Source organism: Dipteris shenzhenensis, chromosome 22 (assembly GCF_047967505.1).
Source record: "Dipteris shenzhenensis isolate YYH24624 ecotype China chromosome 22, Dip_SZ_1.0, whole genome shotgun sequence".
Lineage (NCBI taxonomy): Eukaryota > Viridiplantae > Streptophyta > Polypodiopsida > Gleicheniales > Dipteridaceae > Dipteris > Dipteris shenzhenensis.
This window is the reverse complement of record NC_141617.1, coordinates 53,076,708-53,101,963: the sequence shown is the minus strand read 5'-3', so window position 1 is coordinate 53,101,963 and position 25,256 is coordinate 53,076,708. Positions and strand designations below refer to the sequence as shown.

Genomic DNA, 25,256 nt, shown 5'->3' with positions numbered 1-25,256 from the left:
CATCAAACAACGAGAGACAAGGCCGGACCTCCTACACAGCGGACGATTAGGCAGCGTGTCATGCAAGAGCGTCGCTAGAGGGTGATTAGAGGCACCTTTGTGGAGTTGTCAAATTCCTCCAATGATAGTAGCTGATGTAGGTGGCACATACTTTGGCGATCATGTATGTGTACTTTGATGTACATGGCATACTTTGATGACCATGCATGTACTATGAGTTATCTACTTTGATGATGCTGTATGTACATTGATGATGATGATTGATGATTGTAGATGACATGCGTGTTGCGCCATATGTGATGATTATGGTGGTTATGTTATTTTCAGCATGTGATTCTATTGTAACTTTGTATATCATGATACTCTCTCTCTCTCTCCAATCTTATCTTGCGTAAAATGTGAATAATGCAGTGGATTTAATTTCAAACACCTTAAACACCTTAATGGAGCCTAATAATTCCTTGTGGGTAACCATGGCACAACATGGACCATTTGTTGTTCATAAAAAAGCAGAGAATGTTCAAGGAGCGTCTGCTTATGCTGTTCATCAACCATTATAACTTCAAAAAAACCCCGAGCTACATAATGCACCTTTCAAACAAAACAACCACCTAATGTTCTGGTTAACCAATTACCCACATCAACTGCAATTGACATACAACCTGGGGCTGGGGAAAAAATCATTACAACATGCTTTGCATATTCATGCATTGGATCCACACTGTCATCGACCTCCACCATGATCCCAACAGTGGGGACGGAATCCTTCCACTCCATGCATGTATCTTTAGGTCCCGCATGCATAACATCATAATCTAATTCAGTCTCAAGCGAGACAGACACAGGGTCATCCTGACCCAAATTTGCTTTTGTTCTTGTACGTATAAGTCTTCATTGAACCCATGTAGAATAGCAAGATGAGGATAAATGACAACAAAAAAGAAAACCCACAAGGTGGTGGAGGAAAAAACAACAAATAGGATAATTAACAAGGGAAAGGACCCAGACTGAGGAAAAAGGACAGTAGACACAGAGCTTATGCATAGAGCAAGGGAAGACATCAAGGATAAGTGAAAAGCAAAACCACACACAAGACTGGCGACGAGAAACAAAACAAAGCAATGAAGGAGGAAGAGAGCGGAGAAGGACTGGCGACGAGTAGCGAGTAGTGCACACACACCAAGGAGACATGTACGAAAAAGAAAAAGTAGACGCAAACCTATACGAACAACTGTACAATAGGTACGGGATGCTACAGGTGTTGCGAAGGCACAAGACCCTCATGAGCTCACAGAGATTGACACAAAATCCTAGACGAGCCTTTATCGAGGACACAAAAATCCTAGACATGACTGCAACAGTAAGTAAACTCCATAGCTCTCCCCCCACCACACACACCCCTTAACACACCACACTTTTATTTTTAGTGAAATCTATGATTGATTATATTACATAAGTAGCAACCTCAAAACAAGGTGCTACAATTACATCAACTGAAAATTTTAGTATATGTCAAAAAGACCTCATGATCTATGCAATGCGTATGCAAGCAATCAAAGAAAGATTGATGCAAAGAATGCCTGAAAAAGCCAAATAGAGAGAGAGTAGGATTACCAAAGACTTTATAATTCCTATATGTCCATAAAGTCCATAGTACCCAGTAGCGAAACCAAACGAAAAAAAGATAAAACTCCGGTCTGAATGATTGAAACACAAATAGCCAAAAGAACTTCCCAAATAGAACAGATGGGAATCTTGCTTACAGGCACTGTCGAAGCAGATTAAAAAACTCAGGAGTGCATAGATAATGCCAAAACAAATGAGGCACACACACCTACATAACACAAACACCACACCTACATAACACACACACACACACACGTGTGCACGCTTTATGGGGTGAAATCACACGCACACAAATGTGTGCATACAACAATGTTATAAGCCTTAAGAAACAAAACTGAAACCAAGCCAAAACGAAAACTAAAGAGCTAAAGCAAAGAACTAAAAGAAACTAAAGTATGATTTCATTGCCCCCTAAAACCACGCAATTTTCAAGTATACTTTACTAATTCATCCATATATTTGCTTTATTTGCTTCACTGATGCAATTCAAGACTCCCTAAGTAGGGAAAAATAATTCTAAAAAGCCAAAGCAAAGTACTCAAAAGCTCCAATATGGCTTTCATATTCAAGTGAATACATCCTTCAATTTCTTTTCTTCCCAGAAACAATCCGCAAGGCCAGCCAAAGATATCATTGACAAAAAATAAAATTTGCATAATTGTATCGACAATTGTTTGAATTTGACAGTAAGCTGAAGTTACCTAGAGGGGGGGAAAATCATACAATAATCTCACAATCCACAGCCTTCAAATATTTTCTTGCTATGCTTAGGCTTTTCTTTTAGAACAATTAGATGTGCAAAGGATCCACTCGGCGTGAAATTAAGGAGGAAAAAGTTCCCAATGTTTCAGAAACTAGGGTGAAAAGTTTTGAAATGCAGATAAAAGTATCTACAGTATCTAGGAAGCAACAGTTAAAAAACGCTCATTGTTGGTGGCACTTTTCATTCTTATCAAAATACATATTCAAAACAAGAGTAAAATGTAACATGTTGTTCACTATCACCAATGTACATATTTACACTGAGGTACTGAAATGAGCCATATGATGGTCAACATTCTAGTATGTTCATTATGCCTTTTGGCTTGACGAAAAAAAAGGCAAGGTGTGTTGGCCAACTTAAATTACAGAATGGCTTTGCAGGAAAAGTACAATAAATATATATACAACGTTGAAAGTTTACCACCTCAAGAATTGATATGGCCTTCTGAAAGATGAACCTGAGCAGTAATGGAGCAAATACTTACTGGTACAAAAATAAGGGCATTTACCCCTTTGTAAGAGCCCATTTTCCAACTAACCTGACACAGGATTCAAACGAGAAGACCACTAAATATTGCTCTCCATCTCTTGTGAAGTGACAATATTGTGTGAATTGAAGAAAGGTTATGAGTTTTATATACTCTGCAAAATGTTGATACACACGCCATTGGTGCTTCTTGCGTAAAACATATCTCAAAGGAAATAAGAGAGCATGGGTGTCTTCTGAATCCCTCCTTCTCCATACTGGCTGTTCCATTGTTGAAGCTCCAGCATGCATGTGGCATCAGATGCCACACTTGATCGAACCTGTTAATACAAAAGATATTTTCAAGCGGAAAACATTTACAAATTAAAACTATAAAAGAAATCAATAAGCCACAGGATGATATCATTACTCCTACTCACTCATAGGGACTGTCACCCAACATTCAAAAGGTTTTAAAAGATAGCTACATGCAAACTATGCCACATTAGATATGAAAATAGAAATAGAATGAACATAACTGCCTCCCATGTGCATATCTAGAGTCCCTCCCACCAACAGTGTGGTCTATGTCTTTAACAATAATTAACAGTGTGTACTCAAGGATGTTGCAACATGAAATCCAGAGGCACTCCCTCAATGGTCATGACTAGGAACAAGTCTTACTTTAGGCACGCGAGCAAAAAATAAGAAACCCACCTTTTCCATGGCTAGCTTCATGTCAGCCATATTAAGAGCTCTTATGTATGGTGTTCCAATTACAGGAGGTTCCCGTCCATCTGCAATTGCCTTTTCCTTTTCCTGGTGAACCACATCAAAGAAAATCTTAGAATTCAGGATAGTAGTGTAGTGAAGGAGATACCGCATAAATTAAAGTACCTTCTTTTCTTGTTCCAAAATCTCTCTTATACGCTGATAAGCTGCCGTTGTGCATAAGTTCTGCAAAACACACTTTGCATGAGCTTTGCAAAATTTAGTTATCTGACGGGGCTGGAATCCCAGAACAAGATGAATGTGAAAAATGCAGATTCCCGAATTGGTTTAACTTCTGTTAAAATCTCCTTTTGAAGTGTTCATGCTGAATCACAAATGTTGAATAACCAATGTTCAATATGAACCTACTTCCTTCAGGAAAAAGACTTAATTTTTGCCTTGAATACATCCAGAAACACTTACTTTTCTCAAAGAACAAGATGAAAAAGAGATTAAGTGCCTTCAACATATTGACAATCATTTGGGTAAAACATGCTCTGAGGTGAAAGATGCAGAAAATCTTACATTCAAAGTGTGTTCTTCAGAAGTAGTAACACTTCTATAGTTTAAAAATATGTGCCATTCTACCACCATGCTCACCAAGTATCTAGAATGCTTCTCATCCATTAGAGCCTATATCAGCTAGCATTGTGATCATAGCAAAGCAATCTTACTAATTGGTGACAAAATACATACAATTTAAAATTGTAAAAGGTTTTACAAGTTTCCTTCCTGCTACGAAATTGTAATTGTCAAGTATCTGAAAATCCAGCTTTCTGCAATACGTCATCATGCCATATGAATGAACAGAAACTCAAGAGAGCGAGGAATAGGTCCATCCTCTCTCTTCTATATTTTAAAGGGATCCAGGTTACATTTCATAATGATGGTATAACCCTTTTATAGGTGTTTCTTTATCCTGCACTACAGCAGCATAGTTCTGATTCTTAATTGTCATCTTTGAAATAACCACTACTCATACCGACCAGCTTGTACATGGAGAAAAAAATGCTCTGTTTCTAAACATGCTTGTAAGTCAGTGAGGGATAGCTCCAGTATCTCTTTTCTATATTTTAAAGGGCTTCAGGTTACATTTCAGAATGGCAGTACATCCTTTCTATTTGACCACATGCAAGGGAAGGGAAAAAGCAGGACTAGACGTCACAGCAAGAGAATTTTAGGACTATAGGAGCAGATCTTTCAGGCTTCAGCTACAATAGGCGGTTACAAAACTCAAACTTTGACTTGCAGCAATGAAATGGAAGACATTGGCAAGGAACAAGCCATACAAGAGGTGATACGAAAAATAATACATCCTCTCCTATATCACAGCTTGTTTCTCTTGTTTGGGAAATGATCAACACTTGGATGAAGTCAATGAAGAAGAGATGGCAGTAAAAAGTGGACAACATAGTCGACCTTCATGAGGAAATAACGAAATATAAAGCAATATCACATAATGCTTTGGTTCTACTAGAGAAGCTCACAGGTATACCAATTTTCCAAAAGTCAGACAGAGAAAGAAAGAAAGAAAGAAAGAAAGAAAGAAAGTTTATTAAAGTCTTCGGAAGACCGATGGGTCTATGAGACTGAAAAACCTGATACAATGAGCTGTGGTAGTGGAGCTACTAAACGAGCATCCACACCAAATGCAAAATGCAAAATGGTAGTACTAAATCCTAAGTACAACATAGTCATATCTTGATTGTATATATCAATCAATCTCAGCATCATCGTCGACATCATCATAACCATCATCATCATCAGCATCAGCAGCAGGACATCAGGATGGATAAGGCTGTGGAGGTGGAGGCATGAGGTCAGCAATAGAGCGTTGTCGCCCCCCCAAGGGTGCAGTCCTGGTACGTCTCTTGGTCGTAGCTCTGCATCTAACCAGGGCCATTGTGACCCCTATCGGTTGGCGGGCTCCGACCCTAAACAAGGAGGGGATGTCCCCAAGTATGATCTATGAGTCAACCTTCTGTCTGAGCTGTTGGGTCACAAGCTCAGGTCACGGTCACGTCGAGGTCTCGCCTCATGGGGGTCTATGTGATCTAGCTGAAAGAACTCCGTGATAGAGCTCTAAGAGGTATGAGTTGGAAGAGAAGTCTCCTCCTGTCTCCGTGCTCGGAGTATCCTATCTCGGTGTCTGGGCACCTCATGAATGAAACCGGCCAAGCATCGTCGGTCTGGGTAGGAGACGAAACGGGCCAAATCCCCATAACTATCTCTGAAGAGGCAGTAGAAACGCCCACTGATCTCATAGTAAACAGGACATCTAAATATGAAATGCCTCTGTCTCAACCTCCTGCATGTCACACAGTGTGCATATGCGCCTCTCCATGGGTAACCGCTCCGCTCTACTTTGCCGCTCTCGATATGAAGTCTGTGAGAAGAGATCCGAAACTGCCCAAGAGAGATCCTCACCGAGTGGGGTAGGTGAATCTGTGTGTATCTTGGTGGATCAATGAAACCCTCCGCTGTGATATGTAAGAAGTGATTTCTGTAGAAGCCCAGCTTCACTGGAAGATCACTCGGACCCAACCAAGTCTAGAATGTGTGTAGCGGCGGTAGTAGATCCTCACGGGTAACCTGGTTGAACTCGTGTGATAGGAGGGGAGAGAGAGAAGCATCCATGCTGTACTCGAAAGGAGGTAGTCTGTCCATGTGGAGCCCTAGTCCTACAAACCATCTCTCTGTGCATGCATACCAACACCTCTGGTCTCCCCCTGCTGCAAGTGCCATAAAAGAGGATAGTGCTAGCCATGGTATATCTTGCTACGCCCGGATGTGTAATACCCAAACTCCCTGACTCAGTACAGATACGTAATGACCTGAAATGCAACATCTAGCTGTGATGGGGGTGACCCAAACTCCATCTGGATGATCTGGTGAGGGATGGATGGCTTACCACGGATCATCCGTGATAACATGAGAACCTGTAGCCGCTCCACCCTTGCCTACTCTGTATCCAACAAGTCTGGCCCCCAGCATGGACTGCCATACATCCCTGCTGGGAGGACCAAGGAGTCAAAAAGCAACGCTTTGGTCCGTGGATCCTGAAAGTGAGAGCGGAAGCACTGCCTCTCTAGTCTAGCCAATGAAGCATATCCTCTGCTCAGGGGTGCTGGTCTCATAGTGAAGATGGGTCCGAAAAAGATGACCCCAAGATAGGTGTATGATGAAACTACCTCAACAGGGGACCCATCAAATGTAAAATGCTCATCGTGCATGACGACTCGAGATATATTGAAGATCATAACCTTGGTTTTACCCAAGTTGACCTTCAAATCATGAGACTCACAAAAGGATTGTAGTGCATCAAGGTGTCTCTGGAGCCGCTCTGCTGAGGAAGACGAGAGCCACGTCATCTGCGTAAAGCAATATCCGGATCAACCTACCCCATCCTGTGCTTGCATCATTATCTCGAGCTCGTCGATGTAGAGGCCAAACAAGGTAGGTGATAATAGGCACCCTTGTTTGACCCCGATAGTGCTCATGATCTCGTCTGTCCATCCAGATCCTGTTCGGACTCTGCCTAAAACTCGCTCATAAAGTGCCATGACAACCCAAATGAGCTCCTGGTCATAACCCAAATCCTATAGGCGACGTATGAGGTGGGCTCTCGGAATAGTGTCAAATGCCTTGAGGAAATTCAAAGCAATAGTAAATTCTATGGTTCCATGCCCTCGCCTCCTTGATGATGCATCTGAGTGCGAGAATATGGTCCATGGTCCCATGATCCCGTCTGAAACGCTCTGAGTCCTCGACACTCTGCAAATCTGCTGATGCATAAATCTTGGACATGACATGTCCAATCATAATGGTCCTGCAGTTCTCTGGGTTCATGGGATCCCCTGCCTTGTGGATGGGTGAGATTGTGTTGATGGTCCAGGTGCGTGGAAACCCCAAGCAAACAGCTTCATTAAATAGCTTGGCTAAGATCGAGGCTAGGAGGTTAATCCCATATGCAATGAACTCAGTGCATAGTCCCTCATGATCCTTCGCTTGGCCATTATGAAGTTTCATTACGGCATCCTTTACCCCCTCCCTAGTGAAGAGGGTGCAAGATGTGAGACATGGCATATGTGATAGGTTAGGGGCTGGCTGATATCATAGAGCTTGTGTGCATAATCAGACCATACCTGAGTGTCAGTGAGTGGTGGGGGGGACCGTCCCTCTAGAAATCTCCGCCATAAGTCCTTAGAGTTGTTACTGAACAGAATGTTCAGTAGCTCCTCCTCGTTCCGACGCACGAAGTCAAGTTTCTTCCTGCGTACCAGACGACGGTACTCGCATAGCGTCTCTGGTTCGCTCGGAAGGCTATTTTTTGTTTCGAATCTGAACTGACGGCGTAAAGCCTTACACTCATCATCGTACCAACTATTACAAGGTACAGTCCCAAGTGGTGGTGGACGGGTGGAGCGGGTGGTGTGGAGGAAGGCGTGAAGAGCGGCCTCGTGAAGTGAGCGAAGTGACTAGGGCAGCACGATCCTCTAAAAGGAGGTATAAAGTCAATGCAGGCGAGAAGTATGTCCAGACGGCCAGAGTAAGTAGGTGAGTGATCACGATCAAAGCGTATATCATGGTAGGTGGAGTAAGAACTCAACGGGGTAAAAAGTGTTGTGTGGCGAGGGGTAGAAATGCTAAAGAAAAGATATGTATGATCAACCCCTGGAGGGAGAGGTGCTACGGTAAAGTCAGTGATGCAAGATGTGAAGGCCCCTAGGGGATCCCATGATGTAGTCCACAACACTGGAGCCACCTCCATGTGGAAAGCAAGTGAAGCCACTTGAAGCGGGCCATCTATCAAGACCATTATAGATAATGAGATCATGCATCCCGCCAAGGTCTAATAGGACCTGCCCATAAGATGTGAGCGGTCCTCGTCTGTCGATTGAAACTCGTAGCATACCTGCCTCCTCAAGGTCAGTGTCTGGCAATAGAGTGGAATCATCTCTGAAGTCGAGGAGTGGTGCCTGACGAGCCCCTGTCCTTGCGTTGAAGTCCCCAACTAGGAGGACTTTCCCGCGGCTAGAGAAGTCAACAATAAACTGATAAAGAGCAGCAAATGGTGATGTCTCATTCTCCCCTCGAATATATCTGGCAAAGCGGGAGGTCTCGGGGAGGAAGTAGCAAATTGCAATAAACAGATCCTGGCTATCCATGTGTCGAATCCGGATCTAGAGAATCCTGGAGTGTGGATCTCTCTACTCCATGGTGAATGGCCCCTAAAAGTGTGGATCTGTAAAGCATTCAACTTCTTTTGACCCTCGAATCCCTCCTGTATCCCTCATCTCATCTCTGTAGGCAGACTCCCATGTATACTCACTGACATTGGTAGTGGGTGCTCTGGGCTCTGATGTGTCTCTGTGTAAAAGACTATGTCATGACTTGTATAGGATTCTGAGAAGTTTCCTGGTTCTGACCATAAGGTACCATTACAGTTCTAGATGGTACAGGATAGGGTCTCGGATGTCTGGATCTTATAGACCCCGCCTCCCTATGCGGGAGGAGAGGTGGGTGCCCGACGGGGGCCTGTAAGGAGTCGTCCATCTCGTACTCCTGTCCACTTCCCCTCCTTGCGGGCCTGATCCAGCTACTGCAACAGAAAATGCCTCTCCTCAACCTGTAGTGGAGTGAGGTCCTCATCCATGGAGATCGTTGGCTGATCTCGTAAGACTGACCTACAACGTAAAGCCGAAAGTCGTGTCTGAGCATCATGGAACCGTATGATAAGGGGCTACTCTCGGTTGGGATCCCTGCCAACCTGCCATGCTCTCTCAATCCTGTGCTCAGTCGCCCTTAGGGTAGTGGTCACGAAGGCATGTGCATCTACCATCGGTGTAGCCTTGGTGCGGGGAATCCCACGTACTTTGATGTTGAGAGCCTTGCTGGATCTGTCGCTGCTCTAAGAGGGTAGCCGAAAGGATTACCCTTGCAGATTCCCGTTTGCATACGTCGACCCATCTGGACATCTCCTTGATGGCAGATTGCATGTTCACAATCTGTGCCTCCACAACTAGGGTGCTCCCTCGGACTGTACGTATAGCAGTGACTAGCAGTGACCTCCTGTCGAAGCTGTGAGATCTCTTGTTTAAGCCCCTGAATAAGGTCAACCTGGTCTCGGATAGCCTGAGACTGCTCCTGTATGAGACGTGCCTGCTCTTGGGTCAAGCATGTCTGCTCCTGTGGGAAGCGTGACAACTCCCTCTCGCACTCTCAAATACTCTAGACCTCAACAAGTACTCCCAAGCCTCTGATGGGTCAACTCGTCCGTGCTCCAATGGAAATTGAAAGGACTGTGTCTTGGAAGTGTGAGGATGAGACTAGAGGTTGGGTGATGACTGGGTGAGATGGGTGTGGTATGTGGTATGGAGATGATAGTGGTCTGGAGGAAGCAATCCCAGCAGGGAATGGGAGCATGGGCTGACTGAGAGGCAGAGGGGAGAAGAAGGTCGAGTCGTGCGGACCAGTGTATGACCCCTCCAAAGTAGGTGTCATAATCGGCGAGAAGACCTCAACAAGTACTCCCAAGCCTCTGATGGGTCAACTCGTCTGTGCTCCGACGGAAACTGAAAGGACTATGTCTTGGAAGTGTGAGGATGAGACTAGAGGTTGGGTGATGACTGGGTGAGATGGGTGTGGTATGGAGATGAAAGTGGTCTGGAGGAAGCAATCCCAACAGGGAATGGGAGCATGGGCTGACTGAGAGGCAAAGGGGAGAAGAAGGTCGAGTAGTGCGGACCAATGTATGACCCCTCCAAAGTAGGTGTCATAATCGGAGAGAACTGTAGCGGGAGAGGAAGGGAGAGATGGAGGAGATGGTGTCAGTGGCAAGCCCTCTATCCTAGGGGAGGGTGGAGCAATCAATGTCATGGGTAGGGGTATATCAGAGCCAGTAGTTGTAACTGTAGAGGCTATGCTAGATAAATCATAGTAGGGCCTAGCCTGCAAGGCAAGAGGTCAATATTGAAACGAACTCCAATAAAAATTTACAACATAGGAAATATTGAAGTTTACAAAACTATGATAGATCTGCAATCATAGGTATCATGACTGAAGTCTGATACATATTAGAAATAAAACAAACATAAAATGATATCTGGTTATTAAGATATTTTCTCTCTCCTATCTTTCTTTCTCTCTTTCTCTCTTTCTTTCTTTCTTCCTTTCTTTCTCATCCTAATCTGAATCGTTACATCACTGCCACTGCTAGATACAAAGTCACGATCAGTGATAGTGTCACCCTTGTGGCTTCTTTTACTTTAATGAGTTCCATGGCTCTTTGTTTAAGCTGGCTCAGAGTGAGCTCTTCTGATATCCGAATTTTTATCTTTGCTGCCCTGTTGCTGCAATCAATTACAGCATGTGAACCCTTTGAATAGATCCTGCATATGTCTTCATACTCCCGTTCAAGATTGGTAGTTTTTTATGAGGCTGTTCAAGTTATCTTTAAATCCAAATCATTATACCATCCATCTGAAAGTCCCCCAATTTGTAGAACCAAAGCATTGTGGGATCTTGCTTTATATTTTATCATCTCCTCATGAAGGTTGACTTTGTTCTCCACTTTTGATGTCTTCTCTTCTTTCATCGACTTCATCCAAGTGTTGATCATTTCCCCAACAAGAGAAACAAGCTGTGGTGTAGGAGGGGATGCATTATTTTTGGCATCACCTCTTCTATGGTTTCTTGCTAGTCAATGTCTTCTATTTCCATTGCTGCAAGTCGAAGCTTGAGTTCTTTAACCGCTACTAAAGCCTGAAAGATCTACTCCTGTAATTTCGAAATGCTCGTGGGCCTATTATTGTGTCTCTGGTTTTGTCTTTCAAATGATTGGTGTAGCAATGGTAGAGTATATTAGTTGCCATTTTGTAGGGTCAAAGTAGCAAAGAGCTTCATTTTAGAAACTTCCATTTACCCCATATTTGCCCTTCTCAGGTACTTCTATGCTTAGCATCATTTAGTTTGTCCCCTAGATCCTATCGGCTCTTTTGAGAACTTTAGCAGAACATCTCTCTCTCTCTCTCTCTCTCTCTCTCTCTCTCTGAGATGTGAACACACGCTACAACCGCAGTGGACTTGGAGTGGGCAGCAAAGCAAAGGCGGGACCCACCTCGGCCTCAGCTTCAGCCGCAGCTTCAGCTTCAGTTTGAGCTTCAGTCTCAGCCTCAGTCTCAGCTACATCCTCATCCTCATCCTCAGCGCCAGCCTTAGCTTCAGCTTCAGCGTCAGCTCCAGTTCCGGTTTCAGCAATACTTTCAGCTCCACTTACGCTCCCCTTGCTATCTAGATTTTAAATTTCATTTGTCAATTGTGACTTGCAAGTGAGCATATCTTAATAACCAGATATCATTTTGATGTTTGTTTTATTTTGTAATATGTATCAGACTTCAGTCATGATACCTATGATTGCCGATCTATCATAGTTTTGTTAACTTCAGTATTTCCCAGTGTCACAAGAAACGTTTCTAGAAACGTGTTTCGAGAAACGTTTCGAGATTTTGACAGACGTTTCGTCTACAAACGTGTAAAATTAGTGTATTTCATATAAATAATAAAAATAGTGTATTTTTAATTTAAAATTTTCAAAAAAACTTTCACGTTTCGCAAGTTTCTTAGAAACGTTTTGGGCAGAAACATTTCTTCATGTTTCTACTGCCCAAAATGCGTTTTCTGGTTACACTGGTATTTCCTATGTTGTAACTTTTTATTGGAGTTCATTTCAATATTGACCTCTTGCCTTGCAGGCTAGGCCCTATTATGATCTATCTAGCCCTCTTGCTCTCCCTCTAAATTGACTACTTATGTGTGCCCTACAGGATCATGATGAGGAGATGTAACCTTTTGACCCTCACCCTCCAGATGTAAAGATTTGTCGCATGTTATCATTGTATGCAGTGTAACCCTTGTTAAACTTCCCTAATCCAGCATCAAAATGGCCAGGTGATGTGTCTATGCCCACCAAGTTAAGTATTTTCCTTGATTCTGTTCGACCCCCTGGTGTACTTCACTAACATGAGTGCCTTAGGACGGTATATTGGCTTTGCAAGCCTCACGTCTGGTTATAATTAAATCTCACAATAGCTATGTTGGCCTGTTTGCCATATCCCCTATTGCGTGTATACTTCCAAAAAGTAACACATGATATTGTTTTTCCAAGGGGGAAAAAAGCAGAAGATAGTAACGATGAGAGATGGAGGCATTCAATATACACAATACAAACATGATTTGAATATCCATAAAGAATCACTTGAGACAAAATGTTGAACTCACCTTCAAGTCACTTCCCGAATAACCATCTGTTGATGATGCTAACTCATCGATGTCAAAATCGGAAGCTAAATCTTCATCAGCAAGAATAATCTTAAGGATCTTTGCCCGGTTTGAGGCATTGGGAAGATCCACCATCAATCTGCACAAGCACAGCATGAAACAAAAAGGTAATTTACATCTAATCTCACAGACCAAAGTTTTCATATTAACTTGAAGTTATGCTGCCTCTTATTAAAAAATCTGGCATAGTACTTCTCTAAAGATCACATGCCCCTCTCATATTCCTATGCACCTCAAGGACCAGAAAAAGACACCCGTTCCATACTAATCTAGAACTCCGACAGCAAGTTTGAGAAAGACCTTCGTGGAAACCTTCGTATCACAGCTTCATCTAAATCAAAGGGTCTATTTGTTGCAGCTAAGACTAGGACTCTCTCTTTTTCTCTTGTCCGCAGGCCATCCCAGCTTGACATAAACTCATTCTTCAGTTTCCGCATTGCTGAGTGTTCTGTGTCCTTCCCCCTTCTTCCAAGCATACTGTCCACCTGTCCAAGGTCCAATTTTACGTGAATGTACAACCTAGGGACAGGGGAAAAGAATGAAGAAGGCTATGCTGCAAAACAAGGCAAACCTCATCTATGAAGATAACACTGGGAGAGATTTTGCTTGCCAATGTGAAAACTGCTTTCACATACTTCTCTGCCTCTCCGAACCACTACAAAGAAAATAATGGAATCCTTAGATATATTTCAAAAAGAAAATATCTGAAAATTTCAAAAACCAAAGAGAAACACATCCCTACAGACAAAAGCAAAAGACATGTCACCTTTGAAGCAATAGTTGCAAGTGATATATTGATGAAATTGGCACCTGCTTCAGTGGCTACAGCTTTTGCAAGCATAGTCTTGCCAGTACCCGGGGGTCCAAAAAGAAGAAGACCTCTACAAGGCTGCGTTACAAAAGCTGAAACAAATTAGTTCTACGTTACAACCATCATTTAACCCCAAGGATACAAATAAAACTTGCAAGCAAAGTTTCACCTATGATCTCAGTACATCAATTTTATTGTTAAAAATGCTTCAATAATGTCTGAAACAGTACTCTAGCACATGCATGGGACATCAACAGTAAATAGGAAGCAGTTCATTTCCAAAAACATGAGGGTGTTCTTGTACAAATACACCTGCTGCAAATTAGAACATGACCTGCAATAAATCTTTTTAGTTGTAATGTTCTCCAACTAAACTTTCTGGGAAATAGCCCTCCTCTCTTTGGAATGAAGGCCCTGGTTTAATATCAAATGGCATACTTTATGACTTGTCATTCAAAACTGAACAGTTTACCGATGTGAACAGTTTGGGGTAAAAACTTGGACCTTATCCATAAGATTCTTCTTGTAAGGCCAATACAATGTGGTTGTAGCTCTGCAAGCATTGCCATTGGTTTCTTACCTCATGTACTTTAGATAAGTTTGTGAGTACATGCAGCTCTTTCAGTTTGGCAACTAGATGTTTTGCAATTTTAGGGCTAGGAGGAGTCCTATAAAATTTTGTGGTTTAATATCAACCACTGATATGATATTGTATGGCCTAAAGTAGAGGTCCACTAATGCATCCATCTCTGTGATATTTGCTAAAGAGATACAGAGAGGAGCATGCACACAGTCAAAGAGCAAAGCTGAAATGAATTGCACACTTAAAATTCACAAAGAAACCTGAATTCTAAACCCTCATTAAGATTAAATACTAGATTGAGGCTTTTGTACAAAATCCTGAATGGTTAAATCTCAATCAAATGCCAAATGTAGATCTTGAACCTGAACTCTAGTTACCCAACACATAAATATAATGAAATGACTCAAACCAATATGCATACTTGTTGAAGAAGTGAAAGGAAAGCATGAAGCTGAACACGAAATGAGAGAATTTTTTATTAGAGTGAAGAAGGGTGAGGTCCATATGTAGGCACCTCTACATGAGCCACCAAGCTCCACAATCATCTCCTCAATCAGCTCCTAGAATCTCTCAATCATCCTATCTGGCATCTACCACCACCTAACAGTGCTTATGGGCACCTAACTGTGCCTCTCGCACACACACATAGAACCTAAGGTGTGCCTGGGGCATACACCTTGAGATATCCCATCAAACCCCCCCTCAGGGGAACGCCTCAGGCTATGCCAAGGATACATCTAGTCTCATAGTTTCTCATGCCATCTCATGGTGGTCAAGGATAAATCTATGGCTAGGATCTCATGCTAGCAAGGGTTCCCAAGGGTGTGAAGTCAACAAAGGGATACATAAGACCTTCCAATGGTTATCTCCCCTGCATGTACATGCACACAATGTCTGCAGGAGGTACCATGGAGCAAAACACATACACATGGCCTACATCATATGGTGACCAGAGGTGTTTACAAAGAACACAATAGTTTATTCCATTCATTTTGGAGAACTATCCAGGCAGAGTACCTTGACTCAACATAAAAGAGAGATTTGGAGCATATATGGAGATGGTTCAAAAAGCATAATCATCATAGGAGGCCTCATCTTGTGGAGGCACATCAACTGAAAGTAAATTGGCAGTTTCTGGTTTTGTAGTTGCTTCCTTTGTGGCCTTACAAAACTTTTCATGGTGATTGTTTTTGCCACAATATTTGCAAGGATTGATCTTGAAGCAATCTTTTGAGAGGTGATTAGTCTTCCCACAATGTTTACAAGGTTGAAACTTGCCCATTTGAGTTTTTATGGCATAGGTTGTGTCATTGCCTCTCCGGAGTTCCTTGTGCCTTTCTTCTTCTTGAAGAGCAGTAATAAGACCTTCAAGAGTAGGATTAGGAAGATTTTTCAATGTGGTAACAACATGATCATAATCTTCAGGCATACTTTTGAGCAATACTGCCATTGCATCATTTGTAGTGATTGGAGAGTTGATAGAAGTAAGTTGAGTCATGAGGCTCCGCATGTGATTGACATGAGCAGCCAAGGGAGTGCCACTAGCCATCTTCAATTCAAAGAAAGCAATCTTAAGTGACAATTTTAAGATGTGAGAGGTAGCACCAAAAATAATATCAAGCTTCTGCCAAGCTTCAGAAGGAGACTCCAAATCAGAAATGTGATGAATATAGTCATCTCCCAAGCCAAGAGCAATAATGCCATAGGCTTTCTCCTCTCTAGCAGGATCTCGTGTCGGGCGTATAGGAGCTGAGGATTCTCCAGCATTCGAGGCTGTTGAAGAAGTTGAAGTAGGTTTGACAAGTCCCCAGAGGTTTTCCCTCATCAATGCAAACTTAACTTTCATCTGCCATGTGTGAAAGCCTTTACCATTGAACTTATAAATATTCAAGAAGGTAGCCATGAGAGGGTCTAACCCAAAATGGGCAGTGTCTACTCTCTTACAAGGCTAGAAAGAGTTGAAAAGCTTCAAAGTACAAGCATTAGTGTAGCAAAGACTTGTAACCAAATTCCATACTAAAAATTATAATGAAAATGATACTTCAACTTGCATGCTTCATAGAGGTGGCTAAATGAAAGTATTCCAAGCAAATCCAGGTATAGCAACTTAAAGGAAAGTTGTAGCCACAATTGTACTGATGCTATTCAACACTTTAAAACATTAGAAATGCCAAAGTAGCATCTAATGTAGCACCAAACTCACAACATTGTCAAAACTGTCCAAAACAGAGGCCTGATCTTGGAGGGCTTGTATCTCACTCTTCAAAGCAAAGAAAAGAGGGCTTTCTAGGTAGAAATAAAGCTGGTATACCAGAGAAGAGCCACTGAAGAAGAGAGGCGAAATGCCGCGTCACGTCGCCATAGCCAGGAGCTTGAATGTCGACTAGTTTTTCGTCTGTTTCTCCCTCCCTGGTGGACCATTTCACTTCAAATCTAGCCAGGGGCTAGCTCATGCTGTTGTGCAAGCATGGCTCAGAGGAATTTCAGAATGGCTGCTCCAACAAGTCGTATTGCACGAAATAGCGTCAAGAAGAAGGCGGCTATTGCGCGGGTCTGTGGGCACCATTCTAATTGCTCTAACGTGGAAGGTCGCCCATATGAAGGGTCTCTCCAGCCAGAAGGACTCTGGAAATGGTTGCTTGTAGGTAGAGAACTCAGTCCTCCAAGTGGTTGGCAGAAAGGGGCAAAATGGAGAGGAAGGTGAAGAAGAAGAAGATGACATGGCATAAATGGGCTCAAGGAGGATCATAGTGCTCTGATACCATGTTGAAGAAGTGAAAGGAAAGCATGAAGCTGAACATGAAATGAGAGAATTTTTTATTAGAATGAAGAAAGGTGAGGTCCATATGTAGGCACCTCTACATGAGCCACTAAGCTCCACAATCATCTCCTCAATCATCTCCTAGAATCTCTCAATCATCCTATGTGGCATCTACCACCACCTAACAGTGCTTATGGGCACCTAACTGTGCCTCTAGCACACACAAAGGTGTGCCTGGGGCATACACCTTGAGATATCCCATCAATACTACCTTCATACTTTGCTTGGTTCAGGAAAATGTCCTCTTCTTGCAATTCTCCTATGTCCAAGGCGTGTCTGTGCCCAGAATCTATAATCTAAGACTAGCTTGCAGAGTGCGGACTTGAGCTGCTCAATGAGAGCTTCATCATTGCCTATAATGATAAGCTTATCCACATATAGTATGACAATACCATTTTTGCAATACACAAAGATGGTGGCCTTTCGCAGGTTGAATGTCTTGAAGAAAGACATCAATCTTTGTATATCATGAGCTGGGTGCCTCCTTGAGATCATAGAGATTCTTAGGAGTCTGCATTCAAAAATGCTAGTTCACATCCATTTGCAACAGGGACCATGAAAAGCATGCTGCCATGCAAAGCACTATCCTAACAGTGGCATACTTTGCACCTTGTACAAAAGCCTCAATGAAATCCACCCCCTCTCTAGGAGTATCCCTTGGCAACCAGCCTTGTACTACCAATCTACTTAATTGTTTTTTTGTTAAACCACTTTTATCCAGCCACATTGTTCCTAGATGAAATGTCAAGTTGATCCCAAGTGTGCTTTTCAAGTTGGTATCAATTTCTTACATTTTTCCAATGCATATTCTCATGAGCCTGCATAAATGTCTAACATCTGCACATGTAGCATTAGTGCTGCATTTGAGCTCTCTTTGGCTACTATTGCATTATGGCTGATTTCCTTTTCTTGCTACTCACACGAGTTGTGAAGTTTGTCATTCTCAAGTGTCTTCAGCCTGAAACTGATGTGAAAGTCACATTATGTTAGCATTAGAAAATAGTTATGCCTTAAAATAACAGTGGAAACGTTTCATGTACTCCCATTTTGGGGATTTGATGTACAAGCTCCTTATTGGTCTTCAGCAAATAGACAGTACACAGCGATCTATCATGGGCTTCTTGTCTAGACTGCCTAGTCCGTCACCGGGCGTACCTTGATGTTTCATGGCATGTGTGTGCTGCATTGTATTGTATCGAATTAGATTGTATTTGACGATGAATGGTGTACTCTCTAGGCTTTATTCTACTTGCTATAACCAACACAAATGCATCTCTTTGCCTTACCATCCATCTTCTCTCTCAACTCCTATGGCATGAAAGGTCTAGGTACTTAAACATGCAAAGCCTGGTGATATAGACATGAGTGTACTTCCTAAGGGAAAGTCCGAGACCCTTAAGTACTTTAAGGAATTCACTGCCATGGTTGAAAAATAGATTGGCGGCTCTCAGATAAGATGAAGGGGGAGAATATGAGTCAACAAAATTTATTAATTCTATGAAGAGAAGGGCATTGAAAGACAAGCTCTACTTATTATACTCCCCAACAAAACCATGTTATTGAGTGCATGAACCGTACTCTAGATGAGGAAATCCATCTACATATTGCTACAAAGGCCGTACTAGACAAAACTCCTAAAGAAGCCTTTACAGAAGTAAGGTGTGAAACAGATCACCTAAGGATATTTGGTTGCACAGCTTATGCTCGTATCCTTGATGCCAATAGAAGAAGAAAACTGGATATGTATTGGCTATAGTGATGATCACAAGGCCTACAAGATCTAAAATCCTGAAGCACAAAACATCATCACTAGTAGGGATGCAATCTTTGATGGAGGAGGAACTTGTTATAGTTCACAATAAAAAACATGGATCTATCCTATCATTGAGCAAGTGCTTAAGAGAGACTCAACCACCTGTTGCTAAAGAACCTTCATATGATACTAGTTCCGTCTATGACACCATCAAAGAAGATCAAGTATTAATGCACCCTCAACAAGCGAGGAAGGACTCTAAAGATCTAAAAGAGTCTGAAGGACACCTGATAGGCTTAACGTGAGTCATGCTCCCTATAAAAGATATAGTCGAGCTTGAAACAAAGTTTTCTTTTTCAGAGACCCCCGTTGAAAAAGGAGCACCTAAAGGGCTATCCTACCACCATACAAGCATAAAAGGCTTTGCATCTTCTTTCATTCTTTCCATATTTCTCCAAAATGAACCTAGCTATACAAGATGTGGCATCTCTTACCAAGTATTGTATATAACGTCTTTTTCTCAAGCCAGTTCTCCCATTGTTTATCAGCAATAGTCTCAACTAAAGCCTGACACACTTCCAGTAATCCAAGGAGCACAAGAAAATATGTGACAAATCAAACTTGACAAAATTATCATGGTTGCTTAATTGAGTGTTCTCTAAACAAAGCGTGCAGCTATTGATGGCTCTTTACAAAACAAGCATCTTGTAGCACGGATGCCAATTGTTAGATATCTGCCAACGAGCACCACATGGCACCCATGTCGACCGGGATACTTTTGCACGATCATCTCAATTTGACGCATTATCTATTTACCAATGCAGTAACATTTTCGCTACCTCTTTGGTACACTTAATAAATGAAAGCCTCATTTTTTCCTTTTAGAAGTATCAACATTCTCTAAAAACATTGTTCCCTTGAGGGTAATGCACATTACATTTATTAAGAGTCCATCCACCGACAAGAGTACATCAATATGTAGGAATAACATCGAGGATCTTTTTTTTTAATTTTCTACCACTGTCTTTTTGAATTTATCAAGATGGACCACCTCATTATATTATAATCTGGCTAGACAAATCCTCGTCTAGCACATGACTTTAAGGCATTACGAAACAAAGAGTGATACAAGTGTGGAATAGTACAAAGCTAGGCTGGTTGCAAAGGGTTATACTCAGAAAGAAGGCTATCATGATAGCTTTGCATGCCCAAATCCCAAACCAAGTATGTGAATGAAATCCTTTAACGGTTCATAGATTGTAAGCCGATCAATATGCCAATCAATCCGAGTGAGAATTGTCAAATATTAACATAGGCCTGCAATAGATGGCACCTTATATAGGCAACTCTGAGGTGGATTGATATATTTGACCACTAAACCGCGGACATAGCTTATTCAGCCAATGTAGTATCCTGATACATGGCTGATCTGAAAGAAAGCCATTAGAACGCAGCCAATAGAATTCTCATGTATATAAGGGAGCCATGACTCATGGGACTGAGTACAAAAGTAACAATATCCAAAACTTGTCAAGATTTACTCAGAGTGACTAGGCAAGTTGCTCAGATGACAGAAGGTCTATTTCTGGATTTTGCTTCAACATTGAATTTGGCTTGAAATCGTGGAGCATAGGAAGCAAAGCACCCCTCCACACCAACGCCAAATATAGAGCATTAACTAAAGCATCCTGTGAGGCTATCTAATTGAGAAGGATCTTAAATGATATTGAGCTTATTAAAAAAGGTCCAACTTTGTTATTTATTGATATTCAAAGCTCTATTAAATTGGCCAAAGATCATGTATTTCATGCTTGAAGAAAGCACATTGAGGTGCAATGTCACTTTATACGTGAAAAGGTATTGAGGATATTGTACTTACCAATTGTCCGATAGAAGCATGAAGCTTAATCCATCACGAAAGGGGAGTGTTGGAAAACGTGATGAACAATGGACTTAGCTCACTATATTACCCTCAATAGTAATGCTGGGTTAGGACCAACTAAAAGGTCAAAAACATTGGTAGGTAGACTTTAGGTCCTAGGTAGGACATCCATGATGTTATGTCATGGACAATAGTTGGAGTTTTTTAGGGAGCCACATGATGTGGCAAGTCCCCACATTCATCGATCAGGATTAAGGTGATGAGTGCCAAATGGCCCCAATTCAATAGGGAGGGAGATGGTGATATCCCATAATCCTTGGTATAGTCCTTGGTTAGAGGCTCATGGTCGAGCAGCCCGGGAAGAGGGGTTGTGTTAGAATTATAGATATAATTCAGCAGTGACCAATGTAAACTAATAAGCTAGTTAGGGGCACTTTTCCCTCTTTAAGAGGTTTTTTTCCCTAACCGCAGTTAGTTCACTAACTATGGTTAGTGACTACTAAGGTTTTGTCACTAGGACAAAACCTTATCTCTCACTCTTTCAGTTGTACTCTTACACTCTTCTATTGCAACTAAGCTCTCAAGCTTTCAGCTCTCAAGCTCACTCTCTCTTGCTCTCTCTCTCTCTTCCCAAACACTCACATTTGATATCATAGCCTCGTTGAGCTCTTACCTCCAGCCCACGCTCTTGCTACCGCTCCTGCTGCTACATCCCGTCCGTATAGCTCGAAGCAATCCAAAGACTGTCTGTACAGTCCGTACCACTGTACGGAATTTGTACCTGCACGTATCTTCTGTTGGCAGTTCGTCTGTACATGCTTGTACCTACCGTACCGTACGTACCTACGCATTTTGTACAACATGACTGCAGTGCCGTACAGCTCGTACCTGCAATCTCTTCATCCGTACCATCTTGCGTCAGATTCCTACAGCTAGTCGAAGCTGTAGCACATGCGCCGTCTGTACCAGCGACCGTACCATTCGTCGCCGTACTAGTCGTACCTACAGTCAGTTCGTTGTACGTACCCGTACGTACCTGTGTCGTAAGTACCTGCTTCGTAGATCTGCTTGCCCGTACAGCTCGTGCTACCGTACAGTTGCCCGTACAAGGTCGTCCGTACAACCGTTGGGAGAGCAATTTTGGAGATTTCAGTCCATACTGCCTTTCTTGAAGTGTTTTGCAGTACTTTTGGCAGATTCTGGAGAGTTTTTGATGCTTGGACAGATTTCTGACAGTGCAAGTGCAGAAATCTGAGTTGCATTTACAGCCAGTGCTTGGCTGTGTTTTTTGGGAGTTGTGCATTTCATTCCCAGTAAGGGAATTCAATCTTGTATCTGCTAAAATCTCTTTCTCAAATATGGCCCAGCAAAATCAGAATGATTTTCAGTTCGGTGGTCTTTCACAGGAAGACAAGTTGGATGGTACCAACTACTCCCTCTGGAGTTTTATGGTATGCAATATTCTGATTTCTCGAAATTTATGGGATTCTGTGGATGGGGGTGAGATCCGACCAGCAGGTATGGCACCTAATACCCCTCCTCAGCAAGGAGGTGAAAGAGGTCGTGCACAGGGTGCAGTTGCAGAACAAGTTGTTGGTGCAGCTTTAGCCACTACTCCAGAGCAGAAGAGATGGGATTCACGGGATGCCTTATCTTTGTCATGCATCTCTCTTTCAGTGAAAAGGTTTATCATTCCGCATATCCGGTCGTGTAAGACCTCGAAGGCAGCATGGGATATCTTAGAAAGCATGTATGCAGCCCGGAATGATGCAAGGGTATCTTTCTTGAAGAGAGAGTTAAGTAATACACATATGGAAGAGGGTGACTCCATGTCAGTCCACCTCACAAAGCTACAGGCCTCAGAGAGCAATTATTGAACATAGATGAGATTATTCATGATTCAGAGATGATTACTACCACTCTGAATTCTCTTCCTGAGTCTTATCTCAGCTAAGACCTGGCCTTTGTCCTAAGGCCCCACTTTTGGTGGAAGATCAAAGAACTCCTCCACTTAGTGGGAGGCATCTCATGATCTATTGTGCTGCTGGTCTCACTAGAGAGTTGAAGGGCAAGAATTTCATGTGGATGTGCTGAAAGTGGGCATTAAAGCACTACCTCTCAATGAAGCATGTCCTCTAGTTAGTCTAGCTTCAGTACTTGGTTTCATTTTGAACCAAGGTCTTGTAAAAAAGTATTCCAAGTAAAAATATAATTTGACAATCTCAACCAGTGTTCTTGTAAAAGTGAATGACACATATTGAAGGTAGGCATCGCTACTATTGAAGGTTATAAGGTTGGTCTTACCAAGCTTAACCTTCATGTCTCTAGTATGGAAGAATGATTGTAGAACTATCGGATAGACTTTACAAAATTATTACTATGTCTGAGATCAAGACTACATCATCAGCATGAAGCAAGACGAGGATGAGCACCTTTGCTAGCGATGAAACTGTCCACCCCATGTGTCCACAAAGGAAATTAATGTAGAGACCAACAGAGGGTGGGGACAATGGCACCCTACTTTCCGCCAAGTAAAAGTGTATTCCAAGTAATTTGACAATCTCAACCAGTGTTCTTGTAAAAAAGAATGACACATAGTGGAGGTAGGCATCACTACTCTTGAAGGTTATAAGGTTGGTCTTACCAAGCTTAACCTTCATCTCTCTAGTATGGCAAAATGATTGTAGAACTATCGAATAGACTTTACAGAATTATTACTATGTCTGAGATCAAGACTACATCATCAGCATGAAGCAAGACGGGGATGAGCACCTTTGCTAGTAATGAAACTGTCCACCCCATGTGTCCACAAAGGAGATTAATGTAGAGACCAACAGAGGGTGACAATGGCACCCTACTTTCCGCCAAGTAAAAGTGTATTCCAAGTAATTTGACAATCTCAACCAGTTGCTCTTGTAAAAGTGAATGACACGTATTGGAGGTAGGCATCAATACTATTGAAGGTTATAAGGTTGGTCTTACCAAGCTTAACCTTCATCTCTCTAGTATGGCAAAATGATTGTAGAGCTATCGGATAGACTTTACAGAATTATTACTATGTCTGAGATCAAGACTACATCATCAGCATGAAGCAAGACGAGGATGAGCACCTTTGCTAGCGATGAAACTGTCCACCCCATGTGTCCACAAAGGAGATTAATGTAGAGACTAAAAGAGGGTGGGGACAATGGCATCCCTACTTTCCACCAAGTAAAAGTATATTCATATACCCCCCCCCCCCCTCCCCCCACGCGTCTGTTCTCAAAGTCTACACTTCGTACCCAGACTAATTCTCAGCCATAGCCACATACTGCATGAAGCACTGAAAGATATATGATTTTTCTTTTAAGGGACATATCCATGAGATCTGGAAAAATCATCTATGCAGGTAACAAAATAGAGATGTTGTCCCAAAGATGGTGTCCTCATAGGACCACACACATCACTATGTATGAGCTGCAATTTAGGCATTCCTGTGCATGTTTTCCAAATGCACACATGTCTAGGAGGAGTCTCCAAACAAGGCATATTCTGTACCATCTCATGTTTCTGCAATAACTGTAAACTGCCATAGTTCACATGGCCACATCTTGCATGCCATAATTCTGCATTCTTCATTGCTAAAGTAACTGATGCCACACATGCACTTAACATGCTTCTGTCATGTTTACAACCCTGATTTAAAGTGCTTGTATCTGACAGTCCTTTTTTTATCCCTAATAATGCACTTATCATTCTAAAGAATGACAATAAAACCTCTTTTGCCAAAAGAGGAAACTGAGAGTGAATTCTTCTTAATCCCTGGCACATGAAGAACATCTGAAGGGCATAAATCAGTCCCATCAACTGATGACAGAAAAATCCTTCCAACTCCCTTCATAGGGAATGAAAACTCGTTTGCACAAGACACTCTCTTGCCAACACGAGAAGGCTATACATCACAAAATAAATTCTTCCTTGAAGTGATGTGCATAGAAGCCGCATCTGAAGCATCACTCACACTCAATGAGGTCATCTCATCATTGGCATCATACTTGGCATCGTAACTGCTGACCAAAACCCTTATTTGCATCAGATGCATTAGAATCTGAAATGGACATGAAGCTGGCTGCCACATATCACCTCATCAATATTCAGCAACCATTCTCTAAGATCCTAGATCTTAGTTAAGTGATGTGACATTGAATCGCTTTTCTGCATCCTGACACGATACAAGCTGCCTTTTCTAATAAAGACCTCATTCCATGCCTGACATATATTCTTCAAAGTATCCCAAGCTTTGCTTGGAAGTCCTGGAGGAACAGATATGTGGTATAACAAACCTCTTTATAGACAAGGCAATGAGAGACACAAGGCATCTCTGGCATCCAATCTCCTCTCATCGTGAGTGGTGCAGCTTGCTGTTCCGAAACTTCCTACCTGCCACATACATGCTTGCTGAG

General features: G+C 42.2%; 1 protein-coding gene across 1 annotated transcript in view; it reads right to left on the bottom strand.

The window, feature by feature from the left end:
* Positions 1-2,565: 2,565 nt before the first annotated feature.
* The window catches only part of LOC147888282 (uncharacterized), an 87,042-nt gene continuing 64,351 nt past the window's right edge, over positions 2,566-25,256 (bottom strand). Inside the window, exons 19-25 of the mRNA XM_087393311.1 lie at positions 13,731-13,853; positions 13,536-13,619; positions 13,265-13,449; positions 12,905-13,043; positions 3,752-3,811; positions 3,572-3,673; positions 2,566-3,195 (exon numbers count right to left, since the gene is read on the bottom strand). Of these exons, the coding sequence (XP_087249437.1) occupies positions 3,082-3,195; positions 3,572-3,673; positions 3,752-3,811; positions 12,905-13,043; positions 13,265-13,449; positions 13,536-13,619; positions 13,731-13,853 (807 nt within the window). The 3' untranslated portion in view covers positions 2,566-3,081. The remainder of the gene's footprint in view (positions 3,196-3,571; positions 3,674-3,751; positions 3,812-12,904; positions 13,044-13,264; positions 13,450-13,535; positions 13,620-13,730; positions 13,854-25,256) is intronic.